This window comes from Lutra lutra, chromosome X (genome assembly GCF_902655055.1).
Source record: "Lutra lutra chromosome X, mLutLut1.2, whole genome shotgun sequence".
Classification (NCBI taxonomy): Eukaryota; Metazoa; Chordata; class Mammalia; order Carnivora; family Mustelidae; genus Lutra; species Lutra lutra.
In genome coordinates, this window is record NC_062296.1 from 24,835,690 (window position 1) to 24,858,815 (window position 23,126).

A 23,126-nucleotide genomic window follows, 5' to 3' on the forward strand; every position below is an offset into this window, starting at 1 on the left:
TAAGCTGGGGACAATTACCATGTGGTGATGTTATAGACATCCAGCTCAAAATCAAAACCTCTAAAAGCAGGTGGACAGTTTCAAGTCCATAATGTTCTGAAGGGCTTATATAATGGGGCACATTGTGTCCTACTGACGTTTGTTTCAAAAATAGCCTTCTTAGCACTACAAGGTGCCCTAAACATCAACCTTGATTTGGTTTTCTTTAGAGGGAAAAGAAAACTTTTTAGGAATCATCTGAAAAGAGGCTGATTGGCTTCTTTCTTCCTGAACAAATTTAATTCATTTTGACTCTTTCTTGAGACTTTATGGTGGATACTGAAATCTTTGCAAAGCTTTTCTCATCTCTTTCTTCGTTTTTTTTCCTTTTCTGATCTGTTTCACATGCTAAAGGCATAAGAGAAAATTCCTATCTGTGTAGCTTTCATGTTCATTGCAAGAGATAATTCCCCTCAACACCCTGTTTGTTTAGGTAGGCTCCACACCCAGCGCAGAGCCCAATGTGGGGTTGAAGTCATGACCCTGAGCTCAAGACCTGAGCTGAGATCAAGAGTCAAATGTCCAACTGACTGAGCCACCCAGGTGCCCCACTTGCCTTTTTTTTTCTTTTTAAAAGATTTTTATTTATTTATTTGACAGAGATCACAAGTAGGCAGAGGGGCAGGCAGAGAGAGAGGAAGGGATGCAGGCTCCTCGCTGAACAGAAAGCCCGATGCAGGGCTCGATCTCAGGACCCTGGGATCATGACCTGAGCCGAAGGCAGAGGTTTTAACCCACTGAGGCACCCAGGAGCCTCACCTTTTTTTTTTTTTCTTAAGCAACTTGCAAACTACAAGAGTCCAGGCCTGCCAGAAATGAATGCCTGCATTTTCACTTCTCTCCCTTTCTATCATTGAAAGAGAAGTGTAAAACTTGCCAATGCTGAAAGATTAAGACTTTCAAATGAAAATGAGGACACATTCAGCTTTTGAGATCATCTTCTCTAACAGAGAGGTCTTATCCAAGCATGACAAGAACCTCCATTTTTCATAGCCACAAGTTTTAGAGGAAAGTGGAATTCAGCAGTTGGTTTATTGTCAGTTCCCTGGAAGTACCTTGTGTTTTAATCCCAGAAAGCATCAGAAACTTGTGCCAGGTCAGATGAGGGCAGACGATATTTCTTTAAGAGACTTCCCTGGCTATTGCTTTTGTCTTTGGTAGAAAGAACTAGAGGGAAAAAGTGGGAAGGCTCCTTCAGAATTTTTACCTATTTAGCAGTAAAGAGCTGGTTTCTAAATAATTAAACAAGTGAGGAACTCTAATTTCTCAAGCTTTCTCACTCACGCATATTGGAAAGAGGGAGAGAATGTGGTGATTAGATGGGCACAGTACAGAGGACGCTAGGAGAGAAACCAAAACCTGGTGAGAAAGCTAGGTCTTTGTCTGAGCCATGTTAGGAAATCTGTCTTGCTCTATATCACTGGGTGTAGGGTCTTGCTCGATGCCAGGAGGGCACAGAGCTATTTACAGAATGTGACAAGCTTTCTTCTGAGACACTAGAAAGCTCTGGCTACTGAGTCACAGTGGGCTGGTAGAGCTCATGTCAGTTACTCTAGGCCAGTAGAAATCGATACCTGAAGTCTTTGCTGTGCTTCTGTGGCCAATCTTCTCTCCAGAAAAGCAGAAGCACCAAAAGCCTTTCAAAAAGTTTCAGCTATCTTTTAGGTTGGGATGGGTCTGAAATAACATGTTAGCTGTCAGGCAGTCTAGGGCAGACTTCATAGTCAGAGACTAGGTTCAAATCACCATGTCACTACAAGCTGTTTGGTCTTGACATAAAAACACCTCTCTAGGCTTCAGTGTTTTCATCTGTAGAATGATGTTAATAAGATGACACCTCCCTTGGAGGTATGTTGTGAGTACTGAGTTGCATAATGCCTATAAAGCACTTAGCACAGTGTCCGGCAACCAGGAAATAAGCAACAAATGGTAGCTAATAATAAAAATAAATTAATAATGGCAATGATAATAATAAATAATGGTAATGATATAAGATTACCTCCTACCATGAGCTAAATTTAATGAACATTGGCTGAGCATTACTGCAAGCTAGGCATTCATTTGTTAGAGCAAAAGTGAGTATATACTATGGACCATGTAATGGGCCATGTGTGGTGGAGAACTATGAGCAAGACAGGACTTCTTAGAGCCTGAGTTTTGGGTAGATGAAGAGTAGAAAAGAAGAGAAGTCTTGATCACCAACTCAGAAAGAGGTTAGAGCTGTGTCAAGATGGTTCAGAGCCTCTCAGCTTTCTTAGAAAGCATGACAGGTGCTCTGCCCCTTATTTAGTCCCCTGTCTCTGGCATTGGAATTTTTTCTCTTTCTCATAACGGAGTTCACTTGAATCTCATCTGAAACTCAGCCCTGCCCCAGTTCCCAGGGCCAAATTTGACTGACGATGGGAGATAATTGGCTCCAGCCCCACTGATGGGGGCTAAGGTTCAAATTGCCTTGCTGCTTGTCTGACTGGAGGACAGTGCCCTAGTTTTGATACTTGAGGTCCAGTCTCATTTTAAGCCTTAATTCCTTTTCTGTGCCTTTATTTTTAGAAATGAGCTTCTGCCTTTGTGCTTGTTCCTGAGGACCTGTTCCAAAAACTTAGTGACCCAGTACTATCTTCGGAGGGGAGAGCTATACCTTATTCTGGCTGCTTCCCATCTCAAGCACCGGAGTTCTTATTGGATAGCACCTCTGTCCAATAGATAACTTGGATGTTTGCTTCTGGCCAACTTCCTCTCAGTATATGCATCCCCTATATTCCTCAGTCTTCCTCTAACCTCTTGTCTAGACTGGGGCCGGTCATTGCAAGTAATCCTTATCTGTCAGAAAGCAAACCTCTGCAGAGCAGACTTGTGATGAGCACTAGGTGATGTGTGGAAGTGTTGAATCATTGTGTTGTGCACCTGAAACTAATATAATGCTGTATGTTAATGACACTGGGATGAAAATAAAAAGCAGAGGGAACTGACCCTCAGCTGCCACCACCTACACTTGGGTGAGTTTTCTAGTGACTGCTTCACCCAGTGGGCGGTTCTTATGCCCAGTTCTGCTTGTCTCTATAGGCCTCACTAGATGGCCCATGATCTGACATTCTCAATCAGGGGCCCAAACCTTTTCAAGTGCACTGCAGAGCTCTGAGGATACTGCTGTACCCTTTTTGAAAGCCTTCATTATCAGTATAATTCTTCTGGGCTTGGCCCATGGGCAAGCCCTTGGCAGAGCAATTCTGTTCATTTATTAATTCATTCAACAATTATTTGTTGAACCTCCATTCTGTGCTGTGCTCTGGGATATTGAAATAAATCAGATATGGCTTCTGTGCTCAAGGAGTTTATAGTCCAGTTGGGGCAGCTGAACCCATGAGTATGGATCCAATGTATATGGATCATTATAATACCAGTTCAAGAGTACCACAAGAAAAGCAAAAGCAGGGACACCTAACCAGACTGCAGGTGGGTAAATGGGATTAGGGAAGGCTTCCTGAAAATGCTGTCACCTGTGCTCTGGAAGACTGTGAAGTGAGCTTAGCTGATGGACAGAGGCAAGATACTTCCAGGGATGCCATAAGTGGCAGGTGGACACCTTCTGGGAACAGCACATACTTCTTGGTAGTTGGAACACTAAGTATGAAGAGGGGAAGAATCCAAGACAAATCTAGAGAGGTAGGCAAGTGCCGGATTATGAAGCATGTTGTTTGTCATGCTCAGGGATTTGAATTTTATCCTGATTTTTCAAGTGGGAAATTATAATGATGTGGAGATCTGATTTGCCAGGGTAAGCATGGAGGCAGGGAAATCAGTTAAATGACCAAGAAGTGGTAAGAACCTTAACTGAAATGATGAGGGTGGGAATGAAAAATGTGTCTGGATTTGAGAGATATGAATGGATAGGAGATATGAATGGATAGAGAGAGTAGAATGGATAGGACATAGTCACTGCCTAGAGATGAGGGAGCAATGAGCAGAGATGACTAGGTCACTTAGGCAAACTTGTTGAGGCAATGACATAGGCAATGACTATGCTGCCTGACATAGGGAATACAGAAGGAACAGATTTTCAGTAGAGGGCAGGCTGTATTTAATATTGCCAAATAAATTTTCCTGATCTTACTTTGCTTTTGGCAAAATAATCCTGTTGCCCAAAGGATGCTATTGACAGCCTGCCTTTACGGAAGTCAATTGGAGAAGAAAAAAAATTTTTTTTACAGACCACACAGAAACTATACAGTTGGATAAGTACTGCACTTGAAAATAAAAGTCTATCTTTGTTAAGTGGAAAGCACAGAAGTAAATGAAAATAGAGTTGAAGAAACTTACCCCATAGACAAGTTCCCCAACCATGCCATTCCATATTTTTGTCTCTGGATCTCTTGCACCATATTTCCCATCACCGACAATGGACAATTTATATTTGATCCTTACATGTTTGGCTATTTCATAGGCTAAGTCAACACAATAGCCTTCATATCTTTCATTTCCTTCCAGTTGTTCATGGTTCTTCTTATACATGACATATGGTGATTCCTTTGGGACCAGAGGAAGATGGAAGGATTACTCCCATACATTTTTCTAAGAGATGACACATGTCATAATCTAGTCCCCCCCCCCGTAGCTGTTGAGGTTTGATGTGTGAAAAGAGCCTTTAAAAAATATTTGCTTAAGAAGCGGAAGAACCTCAATCAACTGACTATTTGTTGGGCTATATATTCCTTGGAGTCCTTAATTGATAATTTAAAGATGGAGAGAAGGATTTAAATTCTTTTTGAGGGTTTGAAAGCAGGACCAGTTTCCACCTGTAATGGTGTCTTAGTCATACTGGGCAGAGGTATTTCCCTTACATGAAGGTGAACTGCCTTTGACTTCTCAGTATTTACCACAGCCAGCCTAGGCAAGACTTCAAAAAGCACTGTGAACTTTGTGAGGTCAGAGTCTGTGGCTTATTTGTTTTTATAACTTTATATTTTTACTTAGTGCAGTACCCAGGACAAAGTGTGTATTTGACATGTCTGTTTAAATGAAAGGTAAACTTCAGTTGAATCTTCATGCAATTATTCACAACCTCAGATCTAGTGGTATACTCATTCTCCCCCCTGGTTTGTACTTCACCCAGTAAGAACATACCAGCTTTTAGAAAAACAAGCTGAGGATTTTAGAGGGGAGGGGGGGCAGGGGATGCGTGAGCCTGGTGGTAGGTATTAAGGAGGGCAGGTATTACAGGGAGCATTGGGTATTATATGTAAACAATCTTGGAACACTACCTCAAAAACTAATGATGTATGGTGACTAACATAACATAATAAAAAAAGAAAAAGAATTAAAAAAAAGAAAAACAATTTAAATCTAAATGAGAATACTATCTCACATTTCAACTGTGCTTTGAATTTTGCTGAAAAGCCTTAGTGAATTTTGCCTTGAAATGGTCTTATGACCATTTACATTTACACCCATTTTGTAAACTAAAAGAAACATGACATGAGGCTCAGAGAAGTTATGACTTGCAGTTAAACATAGGTTAGTGGTAGACCTAATATTAGAACCCTGATCTATTCTCTCTTTCATATAACGCTGTCTTGCCCACAATGAAACATCAGTCCTGCACTGTGTGTGTTGGGGGGGGGCAAGGAGGAGAATGATATGTGGAACTCTCCCAAATTCCTATTCTTTTTCTTTTTTCTTTCTTTTCTTTTTTTAAAAATATTTTATTTATTTATTTGTCAGAGAGAGAGAGAGAGCACGAACAGAGAGAACAGCAGGCAGAGGGAGAGGCAGGCTCCCTGCTGAGTAAGGAGCCCGATGTGGGATTTGATTCCAGGACCCTGGGATCATGACCTGAGCTGAAGGCAGACGCTTAACTGACTGAGCCACCCAGGCTTCCCTCTTTTTCTTTTAAAAATGATATTCTGGGGTGCCTGGGTGGCTCAGTTGGTTAAGCATCTGACTCTTGGTTTTGGCTCAGGTCATGATCTCAAGGTCCTGGTATCCAGCTCCGTGTTGGGCTCTGCACTCAGTGTGGAGTCTGCTTGAGATCCTCTCCCTCTCCTTCCACCCTTCCCCTCACTCATGCTCACTCACGTGCATGCTCTTTCTCTAAAATAAATAAATAAATACAATTGAAAAAAATGATGTTCTAAAAAAATAATAAAATAAATTTGTAAAAAAAAATGATGTTCTGTTCATGATGATGGCGAGATACTTCAGGAGGTTCCTAAGCTGACCTACTGGATGTTTTCATGACTCAAAATTGATGTCTTTTTTTTTTTTTTTAAAGATTTTTTTTTTCATTTATTTGACAGACAGATCACAAGTAGGCAGAGAGGCAGGCAGAGAGAGAGAGGTGGAGGAGGCAGGCTCCCTGCTGAGCAGAGAGCCCGATGCGGGACTCGATCCCAGGACCCTGAGATCATGACCTGAGCCGAAGGCAGAGGATTCAACCACTGAGCCACCCAGGCGCCCCAAAATTGATGTCTTTTTAACTGGTTGAATAATGTTTTTCAGAAAGCAGAAATCTTGCTGTACAGAAAGCCCACCCTTCTTCTCTCCATACTTACCAGAATGGTAGTCACTACAATGGTCCGGTTCTCTGCGGATGCACTGTCATTGCTGATTTGCTGATCTGAGAAAGGCACAAATCTTTCATACTCATTCCAGTAGCCAGCCTAAAAAGAGCAGACATTTGACCTGGTTGCCTGTTTTTCACTCAAAAAGTACCACATGAAATCCAAATGCTGTTGTGGAATAACACCTCCTTTTTAGTTGCTGGAGCTTTCCAAGGATTGATGTCCTGTCTCTCTCTGTCTTGCCACTCCCACCAGGACCCCAGTCCTGAAACACACCTTCATCCCGGGGGTTCCCATCCATACCTCACCTTTACTGGTATTTTGTAAAATAACTTAGCCCACTGCAGGATGGTCACCCCCCCTCCCAGCCCAACTCATATAGCAGAAAAGTGCTTTGTTCTGAACTGTAGGAAGGCTGGAATGTGAGGGTGGGAAAATAAGTAGTGTCCTTAGAAATGACACAGTCTATTTTATGTTATGAGATTTTATCACATGACTATGAAATCCTCATTTCATGCCTAACTTAACTATTCGGATGACAGAAGCAAAGCACTCATTATTCATTTGGCTGTAAAGAAAGGTACTTTGTCTAGTTTTCCTTTGGAGGGTGAGGGGCAAAGTGGAGAGGTACTTACTTTCTAATTCTTTTGCTAAAACTGTATATACCTTGGCAGCTTGTTTAAATAACAACATACTGTAAAATTTGTGATTCCTTCCCTCTACGGTTGGAAGCTGTTAATAACTCTTGAATCTATCACTTTTATAGGACCAGCCTCAGAGGGAAATGCTCCTTTCAAAATGTATAGATGAAACACTTTGATTGCAAAGCAACTCCACATCATGTCTATGCAGTTCACTAACCAGAAAGTAAAAAATGAAGTGTGGGAATTTGCTTTGTGTGTCTTTCCTAACACCTGTTTTCTTGCATTGGAGTGCTGTTACCTTCTGAAAGACTTTTTCTTTGGACATCTGTTTTGGTTACTTACTTTTCGAGAGCCAGAGACTTTCATCTCGTACACATCAATGGTGTAATTTGTCCTACGTCCGTAAGTGTCAAATTGGATGTTTCCAGTCATTCCTTGTACTTGAACCTAGTAGAAAGGGAAAATGTAGAAAATTTAAATAGCACCACATTATTGCCTTCTAGGTCTCTGAGATGAAGTCCACTGACAGATCTTGGAACCATAGAGAACTTTTATCTTGAGTAGTTCAGCTAAATCCTCCGTATCAAGTCTAAACAGATCTTCATTTCCTCCCCAGTGTTTTCTAGGTGTGCCTTTTAATTGTGAAGCTTTGAGTGGGTGATAGGCAGTTACCTATATGATGCAATGAAGGCCCTACCACCACTTTTTCAAGGATCTGAAATTTCTATCATTAGTCTCTTCTTAAGGGAGTAGCCTGAAGGATATACCTTTTTTTTTTTTTTAGGATTTTGTTTATTTTGTTTATTTTTGTTTATTTGAGAGAGAGCACAAGTAGGGGAAGGGGCAGAGGAAGAGGGAAAAGCAGACTTTCTGCTGAGCAGGGAGCCCTACATGGGGCTCAATCCCAGAATGACCTGAGTTGAAGGCAGATGCTTACCTGACTGAGCCACCCTGGTGCCCCAGGGTATTCTTAACTAGCATAATGCTTTCTTCTAAACTATGAGTTCCATGAGGGCTGTGGCTGTGTCTTATCTTAACACTTCCAAAATCACATAAACTGATTTCAATAATAAGGGCTCTGGAGCTCCTAGATTCACATTCTAGCTTTATCACTTACTAACTCTATGACGTTCAATTCTTGTTGATTGTAATATCTATATCTAATTATAATTAACATCTAGAATAATTAATATCTATAACTATATACCTAATATCTATAATAATTTTTGTTGATTGCAATGAATTTAGTTCAGTTTCTTGAGAGTGTTCCACATTTAACAGCTATCACAGTTGCAGTTACGAAAGTTTTCCTCTTATTTAACTTATATCTGCCTACAAACAGGTAGCAGCGAGCTAGGCCCTGGAGGAATAAACCACACACAGATGAAATTTTGTAAGTCTAAGAAATCAGGGATATGTAGTACTAGATAAGAAAGAAGTACTAGAAGAGCCTGGACACTGATTTGTGATGCCAACTACAGATTCATGTAGACCACAATTTTTCTTTGTCCCAGTATATGAACTAGTAAAAGGCCATCTGCCAGGTGGAGAGATTTCCTTACCAATTATTTTACAGACCCTCTATAAATAAAAGTCACTGGAATTACTCATCTGGAGATTAAGGGTCAACGAATTTGTTTCAAATAAAGAATATCTGTCTCATTTTCCTAGGATGAAAGGCTAGAATACTTACTAGACGAGTTCTAGGAGACAAGATGGTTAGGGCAGGGACACCGGCGTAAGAACTTTTTAAGGAAATCCTTCTTTACTGAAAGTAGCAAAGGCTTCAAGTCTCATTAAAAATGGCATATTTCCGGGTGTGCCTGGGTGGCTCAGTTGGTGAAGTGTCTGCCTTTGGCTCAGGTCATGAACTTAGGGTCCTGAGATCGAGCCCCATGTCAGGGTCCCTGCTCAGAGAGGAGGCTGTTTGTCCCTCTGCCCTGTCCCTCCCCCTGGCTTGTGTTCTCTCTCACTCTCTCTCTCTCTCTTAAATAAATGGATAAAGCCTTTTTTTGTTTTTAAGAGAATGGCATATTTCTAAAGAGCTAGCATTTTTGGACATGATAGACAAATTGGACAACAGTCTAGTTATGTCCAGGAGATACGAGACTCCAGGATTAAAACTTGTGGTGAGCAGAAATAGGAATGGGCTACCGCTCAGACGGAAGTCTATTTTTTTCACTGACGTAAATGTCAGTTACCGTTTCCCATCATCCCATCTGGGATCCCTTCTTTAATCACCCCTCATCCCCCTCCCCCGCCCTCTACCCCAATCTGTATTAGGTGATTCTCCTCTGGTTCCCATAGCATGCTCTGGAGAGCCTAACCACCATACCATTTTAATCATCTCTGTATTTCCATCTCCCTTACTAGATGAGGAGCATCTCGAGATGAGAGACATTCTTTTCCCGAGTTCTCAGCAACTACAATACAGAGACTGGAATAGAGCAGGTGCTTAATTATCATTTACTGAACCAAAGGGCAAAGTTTTGATGAACTAGAATTGTAATATATTTCAGTTGCTCAGGCTGATATTTCTGCTATCCATAGACTGTAAGGAGGAGGATTACCCAATTTTCAAGTGGCTTTAAGGTCTGTAAAAAACACTTGTTTGCATATTAATAATATAAGTGTGTGCTCTCCTCCTCTTATTTCATATTTGCATACTAACTTCAAGCTTGGTAATAGTCATTGATGCTCAATAAATATTTACTGAATGAATGGTGTGCTTATTTAGCATTAAAACAGGCCCAGTTGGTGCCTCTATCAGGAAATGATTTTGTTTGCCACATTTCTTTGAAGGAAGAGAATGATTTATTGAGCAACAACTATGTGCTTGTCACAGTGAGGGATGCTTTTACACATGCATTCTCACCTTTAATGTACTCAAATAAAATGGGATTTCTTTTAATATAGTAAAACCTTTAGTATTCCAGACCATCCTCCCTTGTAGTCCCTCTGAACAGTGTTTTGCTGAGCATTTATCACAAAGGAAACATCTGCTTCTGGAAAAGATTGATACTTTCTAACCTCTCTGGAGCAATAGGAAGAGGCTGGTCTGTAGAAATGGGTAAAGCATTATTTTGGCTGAGTGTTTGATCTTTAGGGCCTGAGAAGAAAGTTAATTACCTGGCTTCTCACTCGAGCTTTATCAGTGACTTAGATATGTCAAAACTGTGCAATAGTATGATCAACATGCTTTTTTCCTAGCCAAATGAATTTCTTATTCTTTACTCTGGTAGCCAGTTCTCCATTTGGGGAAGATGGCTGTTTGAGTTATGAATGGAGAGTCCATTGGAGATGCTGATACTCGCTCCCTGAGGTTTTGTTGATGAAAACTCCTTTTGATTTACTCTGAGGGAGTTTTGTATTTCACTCATCATTATGTTTCACCTGACAGTACAAATCTTGTAACTGCTATGAAGGTTGAATTTAATTAACTGCTCTTCAAAATTGTGCAGGGCTACCTCCATAAAACTACACTTAGGGCATTTGTTAGGGAACTGACATAATGACATAAAAATCTGCATGATGGGAGAATGAGTTATATCTCTTTCTTGGAGAGAGACACAAGGACTACTAACCCGTTTTGATTGAATGCTTCCAACTTGGCAAATTTAAGACAGCAGTAGGAGAGCCAGCTACACAAAATGATGTACGTTAGGAGGCCATTACAAATTCTTCGTTGCTGGGTTGTGCCCAGAATTATCTCATCATTACCTATCTCTTTGTTTCTTTGGATGTCCCAAACATTGGGATAATTAAATAAGTAGAAATAAGAGAGGCTTGAACTCTCAAAGGCTCATATTAATGCATGCAGATGCATGTAACATATAGCAAAATATTCAGGAAAGAGCTCTGCTCAGAAAGCTGCAGTGAAAGACCGATGCTGCTCCTGGTGTGAAGAATGAAATCTGCTCAAAGGATACCACCTGAAGCCTTAAATGATCCCCTACCAGTAAATACTAAAAACAAGTGACCTATTTGACTGTCTTTTCATTGATTCCCTATACTTCTCTGTAAGATTTTTCTTTGGGGCTTTGGGGAAATCTTCCTAAGTAGGCCTAGAAATAGAGCATAGTTCTGCTTTTCCCCATGTGGATAGCATGTAGAAAGGTTCTCTTTGGCAACAGAACTAATACCACACTGGCTCCATTCCACAGTCCATCTAAGCTCATGAACTATCTGATGAGACAGAGGATGCTGTTGTCCTTTACAACGTCCACCTTCAAGTTAGGAGCTTCCTATAGAATATCCCAGTCCCCCTAAAGTACACCATATCTCTGGAAAGTTTAAAATTTTTGAAGCTGTTTACATGTTCAATCCATAATTCTTGAGGGTAGTGAGTTTGCTTTATCACCCATAGTGTAGCACATTTGACCTCAACTGACCATTTCTCAAGCGTCAGGGAAGAAGGTTCTAGTTTGAGATTTCCAGATTTTGATGAGTAAATATCCAAGCTCATCTTTTTGCACACTCTGGCATTCTTAGACTCCGATCCTATTCCAATTTCGGATATCATTTCTCCATACCAAGGTCTCACTTTTTGCATGTCTTAATAAGGCCCCCATCCCTACCCCAATAACCCATCGTGGTCTTTACCATTTTTAAAGCTCTCTCGATATCAATTCCTTGACTCCAGGGCACAGCAGGATTTGCTAAGCAGTCTCCAGCACTGCCTCTCCGGGACACATCCACTCGCTGTCTCCTCAGATAACGGAAAGCTTCTGCTATGACCAGTATTGCGTCATGGGTCAGTGCAGATGTATACTGAAATGGATGTATGGTAAACATGTATCATGACAAACGACATCTTCAAAACTTGCCTTGATCCTCATAATTCTCATTCATCTCCACCTCTTGCTCTATGAAGTCACCCTCTTAATTATTTGAATCAAGAGATCTCTCTGGGCAAGCTCGACTTTGATTCATTCTAGAATGATCTTTCCTCGTGTGTGCACATGTTAAGATTATTAAGATCAAATGGCTCAAGGGAGTCTCTCTCTTGCTCTCAGTATTGTGTTTTGTCTTGAGCAAGTGACTACTAAAAGGCCAGGTCCTTTATAGAGAAAGAAATATGTGTGAGGCTACAGGATGGCATATGTAGATTGGTTATTGCTGTTTGTAATAGAAAATTCAGGTCTGGTGTTTACTTAGGGGAAAATGGAAATAGCTAAGTTAGACAGCTTGAAATTAATTTGGAGGGAAACATTAATCATTTCTGTCTGGACCATGTTTCTGGCAAACTAGGACCTCTGGCCAGCAATAAATCAGTTTTTGTTTCTTGGGGGGAGCAAAAAACCAAAGCTAGTTTTCAATTGTAGAAAATTACAATTGTTATTGAGTTTTTTATCTGATAACAGTGACAATTCACAGGCAATACTTCATGATGCTGCCTCTTTCAGGCAAGAACACTTAGCTTCTATTCCTTGGATGTACTGACATGCTCTACTAGGGATGAGGCCAGTCATTTGATTATCTGTGACTTGATGGGGTGGATGTCTTTTCATTGAATGAATCAACAAAGTCTAATTAAAATAAGCTGGCCCCTGTTTTCCAGGGGTGACAAATACTAAGAGGATATAGAATTCTACTGATTTTTTTTTTTAATGAAGCAAAATGTCCTAGGGGGAGTTTTCTCTCTATAGTATGTCCAAATACAACCAAATATGACCAGGAGTGAATACATTGTCATCTTCATGACCATCAATTTACTTTTCTGACTTTTCTCATGTTACATTTCTTTCAGGAGCAAATCTTCAAATGTGACTGTAACAGGGGGCATATGTTCTCTTGTGAAAAAAAAATCTTTGTCCATCCTAGCACTACATAAAGTCAACGTGGTGATGTTCTCTTTTCCAGCAGACTGCATGAATTGTTTGCAATTCCAAGCCATGCCAAAAGATCTATTTAATTTCTACTTTTTCAGCTCCTACTTACCAATGTGTGAGCATGTAAAAAAGGAAACATTTATAAAATATAGAAAAAATTAAGCATCAGCATTGTAATCTCTAGGTAATTTTATTTCCTAATCAAAAATATTATCATTTTTTAAAGTGGGCTTTTTTTTCTGATTGCTATAGAGTGAGTTTCCATGAGTAATACTAAGCAAAAGCAATCTTAAAGTTGTAACCATCTATTTAAAGATTCAATTTTCTTAGGCTATTTAAAGGTTTTACTTATAAACACTTCTCAGCAAGTTCTGAAAAGTTTATTTTATATATACCGTGAGTTATCAATGATTAATCCAGAGCTAAGATTGCTTTTCCTCTTTACAACTTCTGAGCAAACATAAACTACTCTGTAGTACCCTTTTCATCCTTTCACCCTTGTCCATTTTTTTGTGCTTAAGACACAGCGCCTGACACTTGGTAGGTACCTCTTAAAATATTGCATAAATGAATTTTTCTTGACTGTACCTATAACCTGCTGGATCTAAGAATGGCAAAGCAGTGGACAGGCAGTTTATGAAAATCTAAATCTGTATAAGCTCACTTAAATGTAGTGGGCAGATATAGTACATTAAAATTTTTTGGGTCATCAGGAAAATGCAAATCAAATCACATGAGCTATCACCTCACACCTGTTACAATGGCTAGAATCAAAAGGACAGGAAATAATGAGTGTGGGCAAAAATGTAGAGTAAAGAGAACCCTCTTGTACTGCTTATGGAAATGTAAGCTGCTGCAGCTACTATGGAAAACAGTACGGAGGTGCCTCAAAAAATTAAAAATAGAAATACCATATGATCTGGCAATTCCACTTCTGGTTATTTATTCCAAAAGATATAAAATCACTATTAGAAAAAGATATCTGCAGTTCAGGGCAGCATTATTTACAATAGCCAAGACATGGTAACAATCTAAGTGTCCACCGACAAATAAGTGGATAAAGAAAATGTGGTATATACATACAGTGGAATACTATTCAGGCACAAAAGGAAGGAAATGCTATTTGTGACAGCATGGATGGACCTGGAGGGCATTATGGTAAGTGAAATTAAGTCAGACAAAGAAAGACAAATACTGTGTGATCTCACTTAAGTGAGGAATCTAAACAAACAAACAAACAAACAACCAACCCTGAACTCCTAGAAATAGAGAACAGGTTGGTGGTTGCTGAAGGCAGGGGTTGGGAGGTAGGGGAAGTGGGTGGAGGTGGCCGAAAAGTACACACTTCCAGTTACAAGATAAATAAGTCCTGGGGTTGTAATGTACATCACAGTGACTATGGTTAAAAATCCTGTATTGTGTTTTGAAAGTTTCTAAGGGTAGATTTTAAAAGTTCTCATCACGAGAAAAAATTGTAACTATGGTGGTGATAGATGGTAAATAAAGTTATTGTGGTAGTCATTTTGCAATATATGCAACTATCAAGTCATTCTGCTATATGCCTAAAACTAACTTAATGCTGTAAGTCAATTATATCTCAATAAAAATTAAAATAACTATCCTAAAAAATTGGACTGCAAATCCTAACCCTAACATCACAGGGATTGCGACCATACTCGCTGAAATGTATTAGGACACCTGATCTGACCATGGGACAGAATGTTTTAAACTGGGACTGCCCTAGAAAAGTCCAGCATGTATATATAATCACTACAACTACAGAATACCACTTAACTAGTAAGAGGCTTAAATGAATGAACAAATTATGTTTAACTCACAGTTTTTCTAGAACATACCAACTGTATAAAGTCAGGACCAACTTGTATTATGTTCTCATGTGACTCATTTAGGGTGGGCCTGACTAGGTGGTACAGAATGTGTCTCTTCTCTGATCTATGTTCACTTTGTTCTCCCTTATTCTATTCCTGCCAGGGAGGATGTGAGGATGGGTACCTTGAAACCAAGTGAAAAGAAATATTCACTCCTTTTCTTTTTTAAGGGAAGGGTCTTGACTCTACTTTGATTCCTTATTTTGATCATCGGGATCCCACATCCATGGTATGTACATATTTTCACTATAAAATGAAGGAAGAATTTAAAGTCTGTTTCATACTTAAATCAAAGTACTGAAGGAATGGTTACTTAAAACATACACTTGAAGGATCCTTTGCATTACATGAATAACTTTCCCATAATTTATCTGTTTTAATTCCTGATTTTTTTTTAAAGATTTTATTTTTATTTATTTGACAGACAGAGATCACAAGTAGGCAGAGAGGCAGGCAGAGAGAGAGAGGAAGAGAAGCTGGCCTCCTGCTGAGCAGAGAGCCTGATGCGGGGCTCGATCCCAGGACCCTGGGATCATGACCTGAGCCGAAAGCAGAGGCTTTAACCCACTGAGCCACCCAGGCGCCCCAGAGAGGAGGAAGCAGGCTCCCTGCTGAGCAGAGAGCCCAAAGCGGGGCTCGATCCCAGGATCTCGAGATCATGACCTGGGCTCAAGGCAGAGGCTTAACCCACTGAGCCACCCAGGCACCCCTAATTCCTGATTTTTAAATAATAGGATTTCTAGCCATAGTGGAACACATGTGAAAAATGTGCACTCTAAGGATGACTTTCTACCTTTAATATTCTTATCTTAGTTTCATGAAAATGAGCAATTTAGGTAATCGTAATCTAATTATTTTTAAAGATACTTTTCCAGGCAAGAAAACATTTCTGTTCAAAATATGTATAGGCAACACACACTCTGTATTACAGCCCAATTCACTTGGGTGTACTGAGATTCATGAAACTTATTAACACAAAGCAATCACATAAATAATGTAAGATCTAATTTTCTGTTTCAGACTATTGATCTTCCTTACCTGTTCCCATTGCCCCCACTCTTTGCCCGGTTCAGGTTCTTGTAATATTGTAAATTGTTATGAACATGTTATGAATGAAATCCATTAAAAAATTAGTTAACATTCCCAAACCCTGGTTTAAAAGAGTTTTAAAAGACCTTCTCAATCGCTTCCTTATTTGCAAGTTTAGTTTTCAAATGCAGCAGTATCTGTGGTTTAGTTTTTAACATCCTTGAAACACTTCTGAGTAAAGACCACTTGATCACAGGATGGCCATAAATATATAAAGGCCATACTGGGATGCTGTGAAAAGCTGGCCTAGGGTTTCTGCATGCCATTGAACATTACCTTTAGTGGTGCATTCTTGGCTTCAGGGAATTCCCTTTCATCTAGCCTCACCCAGCGCTGAATAAACTGTTGAACCATAGGGTTTTCGTTGTTGACAATCTGGAATCCGGTAATGTTGGCTCCCCCATGCATGACTCTTTCTAGCAAGATATCGGTAAACCCCTAGAAAGAGAGTGAAAGAGAATCATTATTGTGGGACATGGTGGGTTCTTACCACATCTGTTGTTTAGAATGCTAAAGAGGAAATGGAATGTCCTTCTCCAGGATCATTCTTTAACAATCAAGAAAACCCTGAACAGAGTATTATATGTCAATTACATCTCAATTACAACAACAATGATGATGACAGATAAAAAAAAAATGCTGGATATGGACTAATTCTTGGGGCACTATGTCTCCGAAACTATAGGCACGATGGAGAAAATATGCATTCTTCCATTTTAGTGCCTGTGTCTTTATTTAGTATAGCAGCTGCAAGGACAAACACAGGTGCCAGCTTCAAACAAATGTTTTGATTTGTTTCATCTACCTGTATTTTTAGTCTTTCTTCACTGAGTACAAATACAATGCTTCATGTAACTGGGAAAGTGTTGAAACATTTGACTGTAACTAGAGGTTTAAAAACTTTTCTTCAGCTTAACATGCCAAGCACAGCAGATTGCTTCAGATTCTAATGATGAGTACTATCAACATTTGTGACTTGTAGAAATGCCAGAGCAAAATTGACAGCTTGGTTGTATATGATGGTTCAAACCCCAGGGTATGTCTCACCAGTATTTATAAAGAGGTCTCAACATCTACTTCAGATCACCCACCATATTCTTATCTTGCTCTGGTTACCATCTCGTGTCTGTCACCTAAGTCTCCTGAAGGAATCTCTTCAGGTTCACACCAAGCCATGTCCACCTGGCTACTGCCAGCTCCACTGGGCACTGCTCTCTTCTAGAACACTTCTCCCAGGAATTGTGCTATTTCTGCTGGATGCCTGGCTCTTGTTAGTTGCAGTGGATGCATTTAGGTCCTCAATGGGATGAAGCCAACATTTATATTCATAAATGGGGAGAATTCTTCCTCCCTTCTTTAGACTTTCCTGCCTAACATTTTAATATAACATTTTCAAATACATAAACAAGTTGAAAGAATTATACAATGAATACTCATATAATCTCAGCTCAGATTTCACAATTAGTATTCTTCATCCATCAATCCATTTCCTTTTTGGAGTACATTTCAAAATAAGTTCTAGATGTTGGTATACTTCACACCAAAAGACTTCAGCAGGCAGGTCCTTAACTAAATTCAGTGTTTGCATCTTTTCCTTCCTTTCTTCCTTCTTTCCTTCCTTAGTTCATTCCTTCTTTCCTTCCCTCCTTCCTTCCTTCTTTCCTTCTTTTCTTTCTTTCTTTGAGATAAAATTTACAACCAATGAAATAGACAAATCTTAAATGTAACACCTTATGAATTCTGATAAATGCATGTACCTGTTAGTCCTCTAAAGTTCTCTTCTATTTTTTTTAATTTTATTTTTTATAATTCTCTTCTATTTTTTTGCATTCCAAGTTTTTTTTAAAAGATTTTATTTATTTATTTGTCAGAGAGAGAGCACAAGCAGAGGGAGCAGTGGGTAGAGGGAGAAGCAGGCTTCCCACTGGGCAAGGTGCCTGATGTGGAGCTTGATCACAGGACCCTGGGATCATGACCTGAACCAAAGGTAAACACTTCACCAACTGAGCCACCCAGGCATCCCAACATTCCAAGTTTTTATTGAAGTATAACAATCATAAGAAAAGTACACTGATCTTTAAGTATACAACCTGATGAATTCTCACAAACTGAACACATGAATGTAACCAATATCCAGAAGGGCTCCCTCTGTGTGCCTCTCTAGTCTCCACTCCTCTCCCCGCTTCTTTTAATTCACCTTTCTTTATATTTTAGTGAAACAGCTTTCACAAGTGGGCCTTGAGTCCATGGGAACTGGACAAAAAGTATCACTTGCTTCAGTGAGCATCATTCTTGCTTTCTGATAATCAGAAAACTGTTTTTAAAATTAACATTAACTTGTTAGGCTGAGTTTTGTCCCAAAGTCTTCCTTCATGAAGGAAACTAAGAGTGCTTTCTCCCATTTGCTGCCTCCCCACCCCCCACTGCACTATAATCAGCAAGGAGATTGACTTGGTATGCAGTCTAGTAGAGGCTCCAATTGGGGTTTGAGCTTATTACTCAACTCCCTACTCCCAGTCCCTAATGTATATACAAATAAAGAGCCTAGGACAAAATTTTAACAAACCACTTTAATTCACTCACCATGCCAAACTGTATTTGTCAGTTAACACGCATTACGCAAGAACATTGACAAACTGCCCACCTGCCTGCTGGCAAGAATGAAGAGTGGGCCCTCTGATGCTGTCCTGGGTCTTAAAAGCCTGGGCTGGACAAGAGAAGGTCCTTTCCTCAAAAGAAATGTGTTGAGAATATTTCTGCCACCATCCTGGTTTTAGGGTCAATGGCCACAGCATGCACTAGGAAGCAGTATCTCTTGCACCCCTCACACTTTGATAAACATCATACTCCCGTTTTCCTAATATCCACAGCATGTTAAATGGAAACATAGCATTAACAAAAGTGAGGCAGAGAGAAAGGATCCTGCAACCCTCACATCTGTCTTAAGGCATAACAGCCAACACTTTCGTCTGGTTTCTCACCACATCGCTCCTTTCCAGAAAGATGTTCCCTCACTTTTCTTGGCAGAGATACTAAAGGGAGGGATCCAGCCACACTCACTTACTCCCAGGAGGCTTCATTCTGTCATGTGGGCCCCACATATTCCTGCTTGGGTATCTTCCTCTCCAATAAACACATTGGATTTTGAAAACATCTTTAATCAGGAACGGATGCTGGATTTTGTCAAATGCTTTTTCTGCATCAATTGAGAGAACCATGTGGTTCTTCTCTCTTCTCTTATTGATTTGTTCTATCACATTGATTGATTTGTGAATGTTGAACCATCCTTGCAACCCAGGGATGAATCCCACCTGGTCATGGTGGGTAATCTTTTTAATGTGCTGTTGGATCCTATTTGCTAGGATCTTGTTGAGAATCTTAGCATCCATATTCATCATTGATATTGGTCTGAAATTCTCCTTTTTGGTGAGGTTTTTGCCTGGTTTGGGGATCAGGGTAATGCTGACTTCATAAAAAGAGTCTGGAAGTTTTCCTTCTGCTTCAATTTTTTGAAACAGCTTCAGGAGAATAGGAGTTATTTCTTCTTTGAAAGTTTGGTAGAATTCCCCAGGGAATCCATCAGGTCCTGGGCTCTTGTTTTTTGGGAGGTTTTTGATCACTGCTTCAATCTCGTTACTAGATATCGGTCTATTCAGGTTGTCAATTTCTTCCTGGTTCAATTTTGGGAGTTTATAGTTTTCCAGGAATGCATCCATTTCATCTAGGTTGCTTAGCTTATTGGCATATAACTGTTGATAATAACTTCTGATGATTGTTTCTACTTCCTTGGTGTTAGTTGTGATCTCGCCCTTTTCATTCATAATTTTACGAATTTGGGCCTTCTTTCTTTTCTTTTGGATTAGTATGGCCAATGGTTTATCGATCTTATTGATTCTTTCAAAAAACCAGCTTCTAGTTTCATTGATATGTTCTACTGTATCTCTAGTTTCCATCTCATTGATCTCTGCTCTAATCTTGATTATTTCCCTTCTTGTGTGTGGAGTTGGCTTAATTTGTTGTTGATTCTCCAGTTCTTTCAGGTGTAGAGACAGCTGGTGTATTCTGGATTTTTCGATTTTTTTGAGGGAGGCTTAGATGGCTATGTATTTCCCCCTTAGGACCGCCTTTCCTGTATCCCATAGGTTTTGGGCCAAAGTGTCTACATTCTCATTGGTTTCCATGAATTGTTTAAGTTCTTCTTTGATCCCCTGGTTGATCCCAGCATTCTTAAGCATGGTGGACTTTAGCTCCCGGGTGTTTGAGTTCCTTCTGAACTTTTCCTTGTGATTGAGCTCCAGTTTCAAAGCATTGTGACCTGAGAATATGCAGGGAATAATCTCAATCTTTTGGTATTGGTTGAGCCCTGATTTGTGACCCAGTATGTGGTCTATTCTGGAGAAGGTTCCATGTGCACTTGAAAAGAATGAGTATTCTGTTGTTTTTGGGTAGAATGTTCTGTATATATCTATGAGGTCCATCTAGTCCAATGGGTCATTCAATGCTCTTGTTTCTTTATTGATTTTCTGCTTGGATGATCTGTCTATTACTGAGAGAGGTGTGTTAAGATCTCCTACTATGAATGTATTCATATCAATATGACTCTTTATCTTGATTAATGGTTGTCTTATGTAATTGGCTGTTCCCATATTGGGGGCATAGATATTTAAAATTGTTAGATCATCTTGGTGGATAGTCCCTTTAAGAATGATGTAGTGTCCTTCTGTATCTCTGACTACAGTCTTTAGTTTAAAATCTAATTTATCTGATATGAGAATCGCTACCCCGGCCTTCTTTTGAGGCCCATTGGCATGAAAGATGCTTCTCCATCCCTTCACTTTCAGTCAGGGTGTATCCTTAGGTTCAAAGTGGGACTCTTGTAGACAACATATGGATGGGTCCTGTCGTTTTATCCAATCTGCAACCCTGTGTCGTTTTATGGGTGCATTTAGGCCATTCACATTGAGAGTGATTATTGAGAGTTACGTTTTTATTGACATCGTGTTACCTTTGAAGTCTTTCTTTCTGTAGATTGTCTACATATATTTCTGTTCAATGATATTCTTAGGATTTTTCCTCTTTTATAGAACCCCCTTAATATTTCCTGCAGTGTCAGCTTGGTGTTCGCATACTCTTTTAAACCTTGCCAGTCTTGGAAACTTTTTATCTCTCCATCCATTTTGAATGTCAGTCTTTCTGGATAAAGTATTCTTGGCTGCATGCATCCATTCCTGATTAAAACACTTCAAAGTACAGGGATAGAGGGAACATTCCTGAACTTCATAAAATCATTCTATGAAAACCCGACAGTAAATATCATCCTCAATGGGAAAAAGCTCACAGCCTTCCCGTTGAGATCAGGAACACGACAAGGGTGTTCACTCTCACCGCTCTTGTTCAACAGAGTATTAGAAGTCCTAGCAACAGCAATCAGACAACAAAGAGAAATAAAGGTATCCAAATTGGCAATGAAGAAGTCAAACTCTCTCTCTTCTCAGATGACGTGATACTTTATAGGGTAAGCCCTAAAGACTCCACCCTCAAACTACTAGAACTCATACAGCAATTCAGTCATGTGGCAGGATACAAAGTCAATGTACAGAAATCAGTTGCTTTCTTATACACTAACAATGAAAACACAGAAAGGGAAATTAGAGAATTGATTCCATTGACTATAGCACCAAGAACCATAAGATACCTGGGAATAAACCTAACCAAAGAGGTAAAAGATCTATACTCGAGGAACTACAGAACACTCATGAAAGAAATCGAAGAAGACACAAAAAAATGGAAGACCATTCCATGCTCTTGGATCAGAAGAATAAGGGGGTAGAAGAGTAAATGAAACAAGATGGGATTGGGAGGGAGACAAACCATAAGTGACTCTTAATCTCACAAAACAAACTGAGGGTTGATGGGGGAGGGGGGTTGGGAGGGGGGGGTGTGGGATTATGGACATTGGGGAGGGTATGTGCTATGGTGAGTGCTGTGAAGTGTGTAAACCTGGCAATTCACAGACCTGTACCCCTGGGGATAAAAATATATTATATGTTTATAAAAAATAAAATTAAATTCAATTAAAAAAAAAAGAAGAATAAACACTGTTAAAATGTCTATACTGCCTAGAGCAATCTATACTTTTAATGCCATTCTGATCAAAATTCCACCAGTATTTTTCAAAGAGCTGGAGCAAATAATCCTAAAATTTGTTTGGAGTCAGAAGAGGCCCCGAATTGCTAAGGAAATGTTGAAAAACAAAACAAAACAAAACAAAAAACTGGCAGCATCACGTTACCCGATTTCAAGCTTTACTACAAAGCTATGATCACCAAGACAGCATGGTACTGGCATAAAAACAGACACATAGACCAGTGGAACAGAGTAGAGAGCCCAGATATGGACCCTCAACTCTATGGTCAAATAATCTTTGACAACAGCAAAGCAGGAAAAAATATCCAGTGGAAAAAAGACAGTCTCTTCAATAAATGGTGCTGGGAAAATTGGACAGCTATATGTAGAAGAATGAAACTCGACCATTCTCTTACACCATACACAAAGATAAACTCAAAATGGATAAAAGACCTCAACGTGAGACAGGAATCCATCAGTATCCTAGAGGAGAACATAGGCAGTAACCTCTTCGATATCAGCCACAGCAACTTCTTTCAAGATATGTCCCCAAAGGCAAAGGAAACAAAAGCAAAAATGAACTTTTGGGACTTCATCAAGATCAAAAGCTTCTGCACAGCAAAGGAAACAGTCAACAAAACAAAGAGGCAACCCACGGAATGGGAGAAGATATTTGCAAATGACAGTACAGACAAAAGGCAGATATCCAGGATCTATAAAGAACTTCTGAAACTCAACACACACAAAACAGATAATCACATCAAAAATGGGCAGAAGATATGAACAGACACTTCTCCAATGAAGACATACAAATGGCTATCAGACACATGAAAAAATGTTCATCATCACTAGCCATCAGGGAGATTCAAATTAAAACCACATTGAGATACCACCTTGTACCAGTTAGAATGGCCAAAATTAGCAAGACAGGAAACAACGTGTGTTGGAGAG

The 23,126-nt window shown here is 39.7% G+C and overlaps 1 protein-coding gene across 6 annotated transcripts in view; it reads right to left on the minus strand.

Moving 5' to 3' along the window:
* The window catches only part of GRIA3 (glutamate ionotropic receptor AMPA type subunit 3), a 286,960-nt gene that overhangs the window by 77,733 nt on the left and 186,101 nt on the right, over positions 1-23,126 (minus strand). For all 6 annotated transcript variants that reach the window (XM_047716296.1, XM_047716295.1, XM_047716294.1 and 3 more), the window contains 5 exons: positions 16,326-16,487; positions 11,843-12,010; positions 7,583-7,687; positions 6,588-6,695; positions 4,357-4,563 (listed from right to left, as the gene is read on the minus strand). In XM_047716296.1, coding sequence (XP_047572252.1) covers positions 4,357-4,563; positions 6,588-6,695; positions 7,583-7,687; positions 11,843-12,010; positions 16,326-16,487 — 750 coding nt within the window. The remainder of the gene's footprint in view (positions 1-4,356; positions 4,564-6,587; positions 6,696-7,582; positions 7,688-11,842; positions 12,011-16,325; positions 16,488-23,126) is intronic.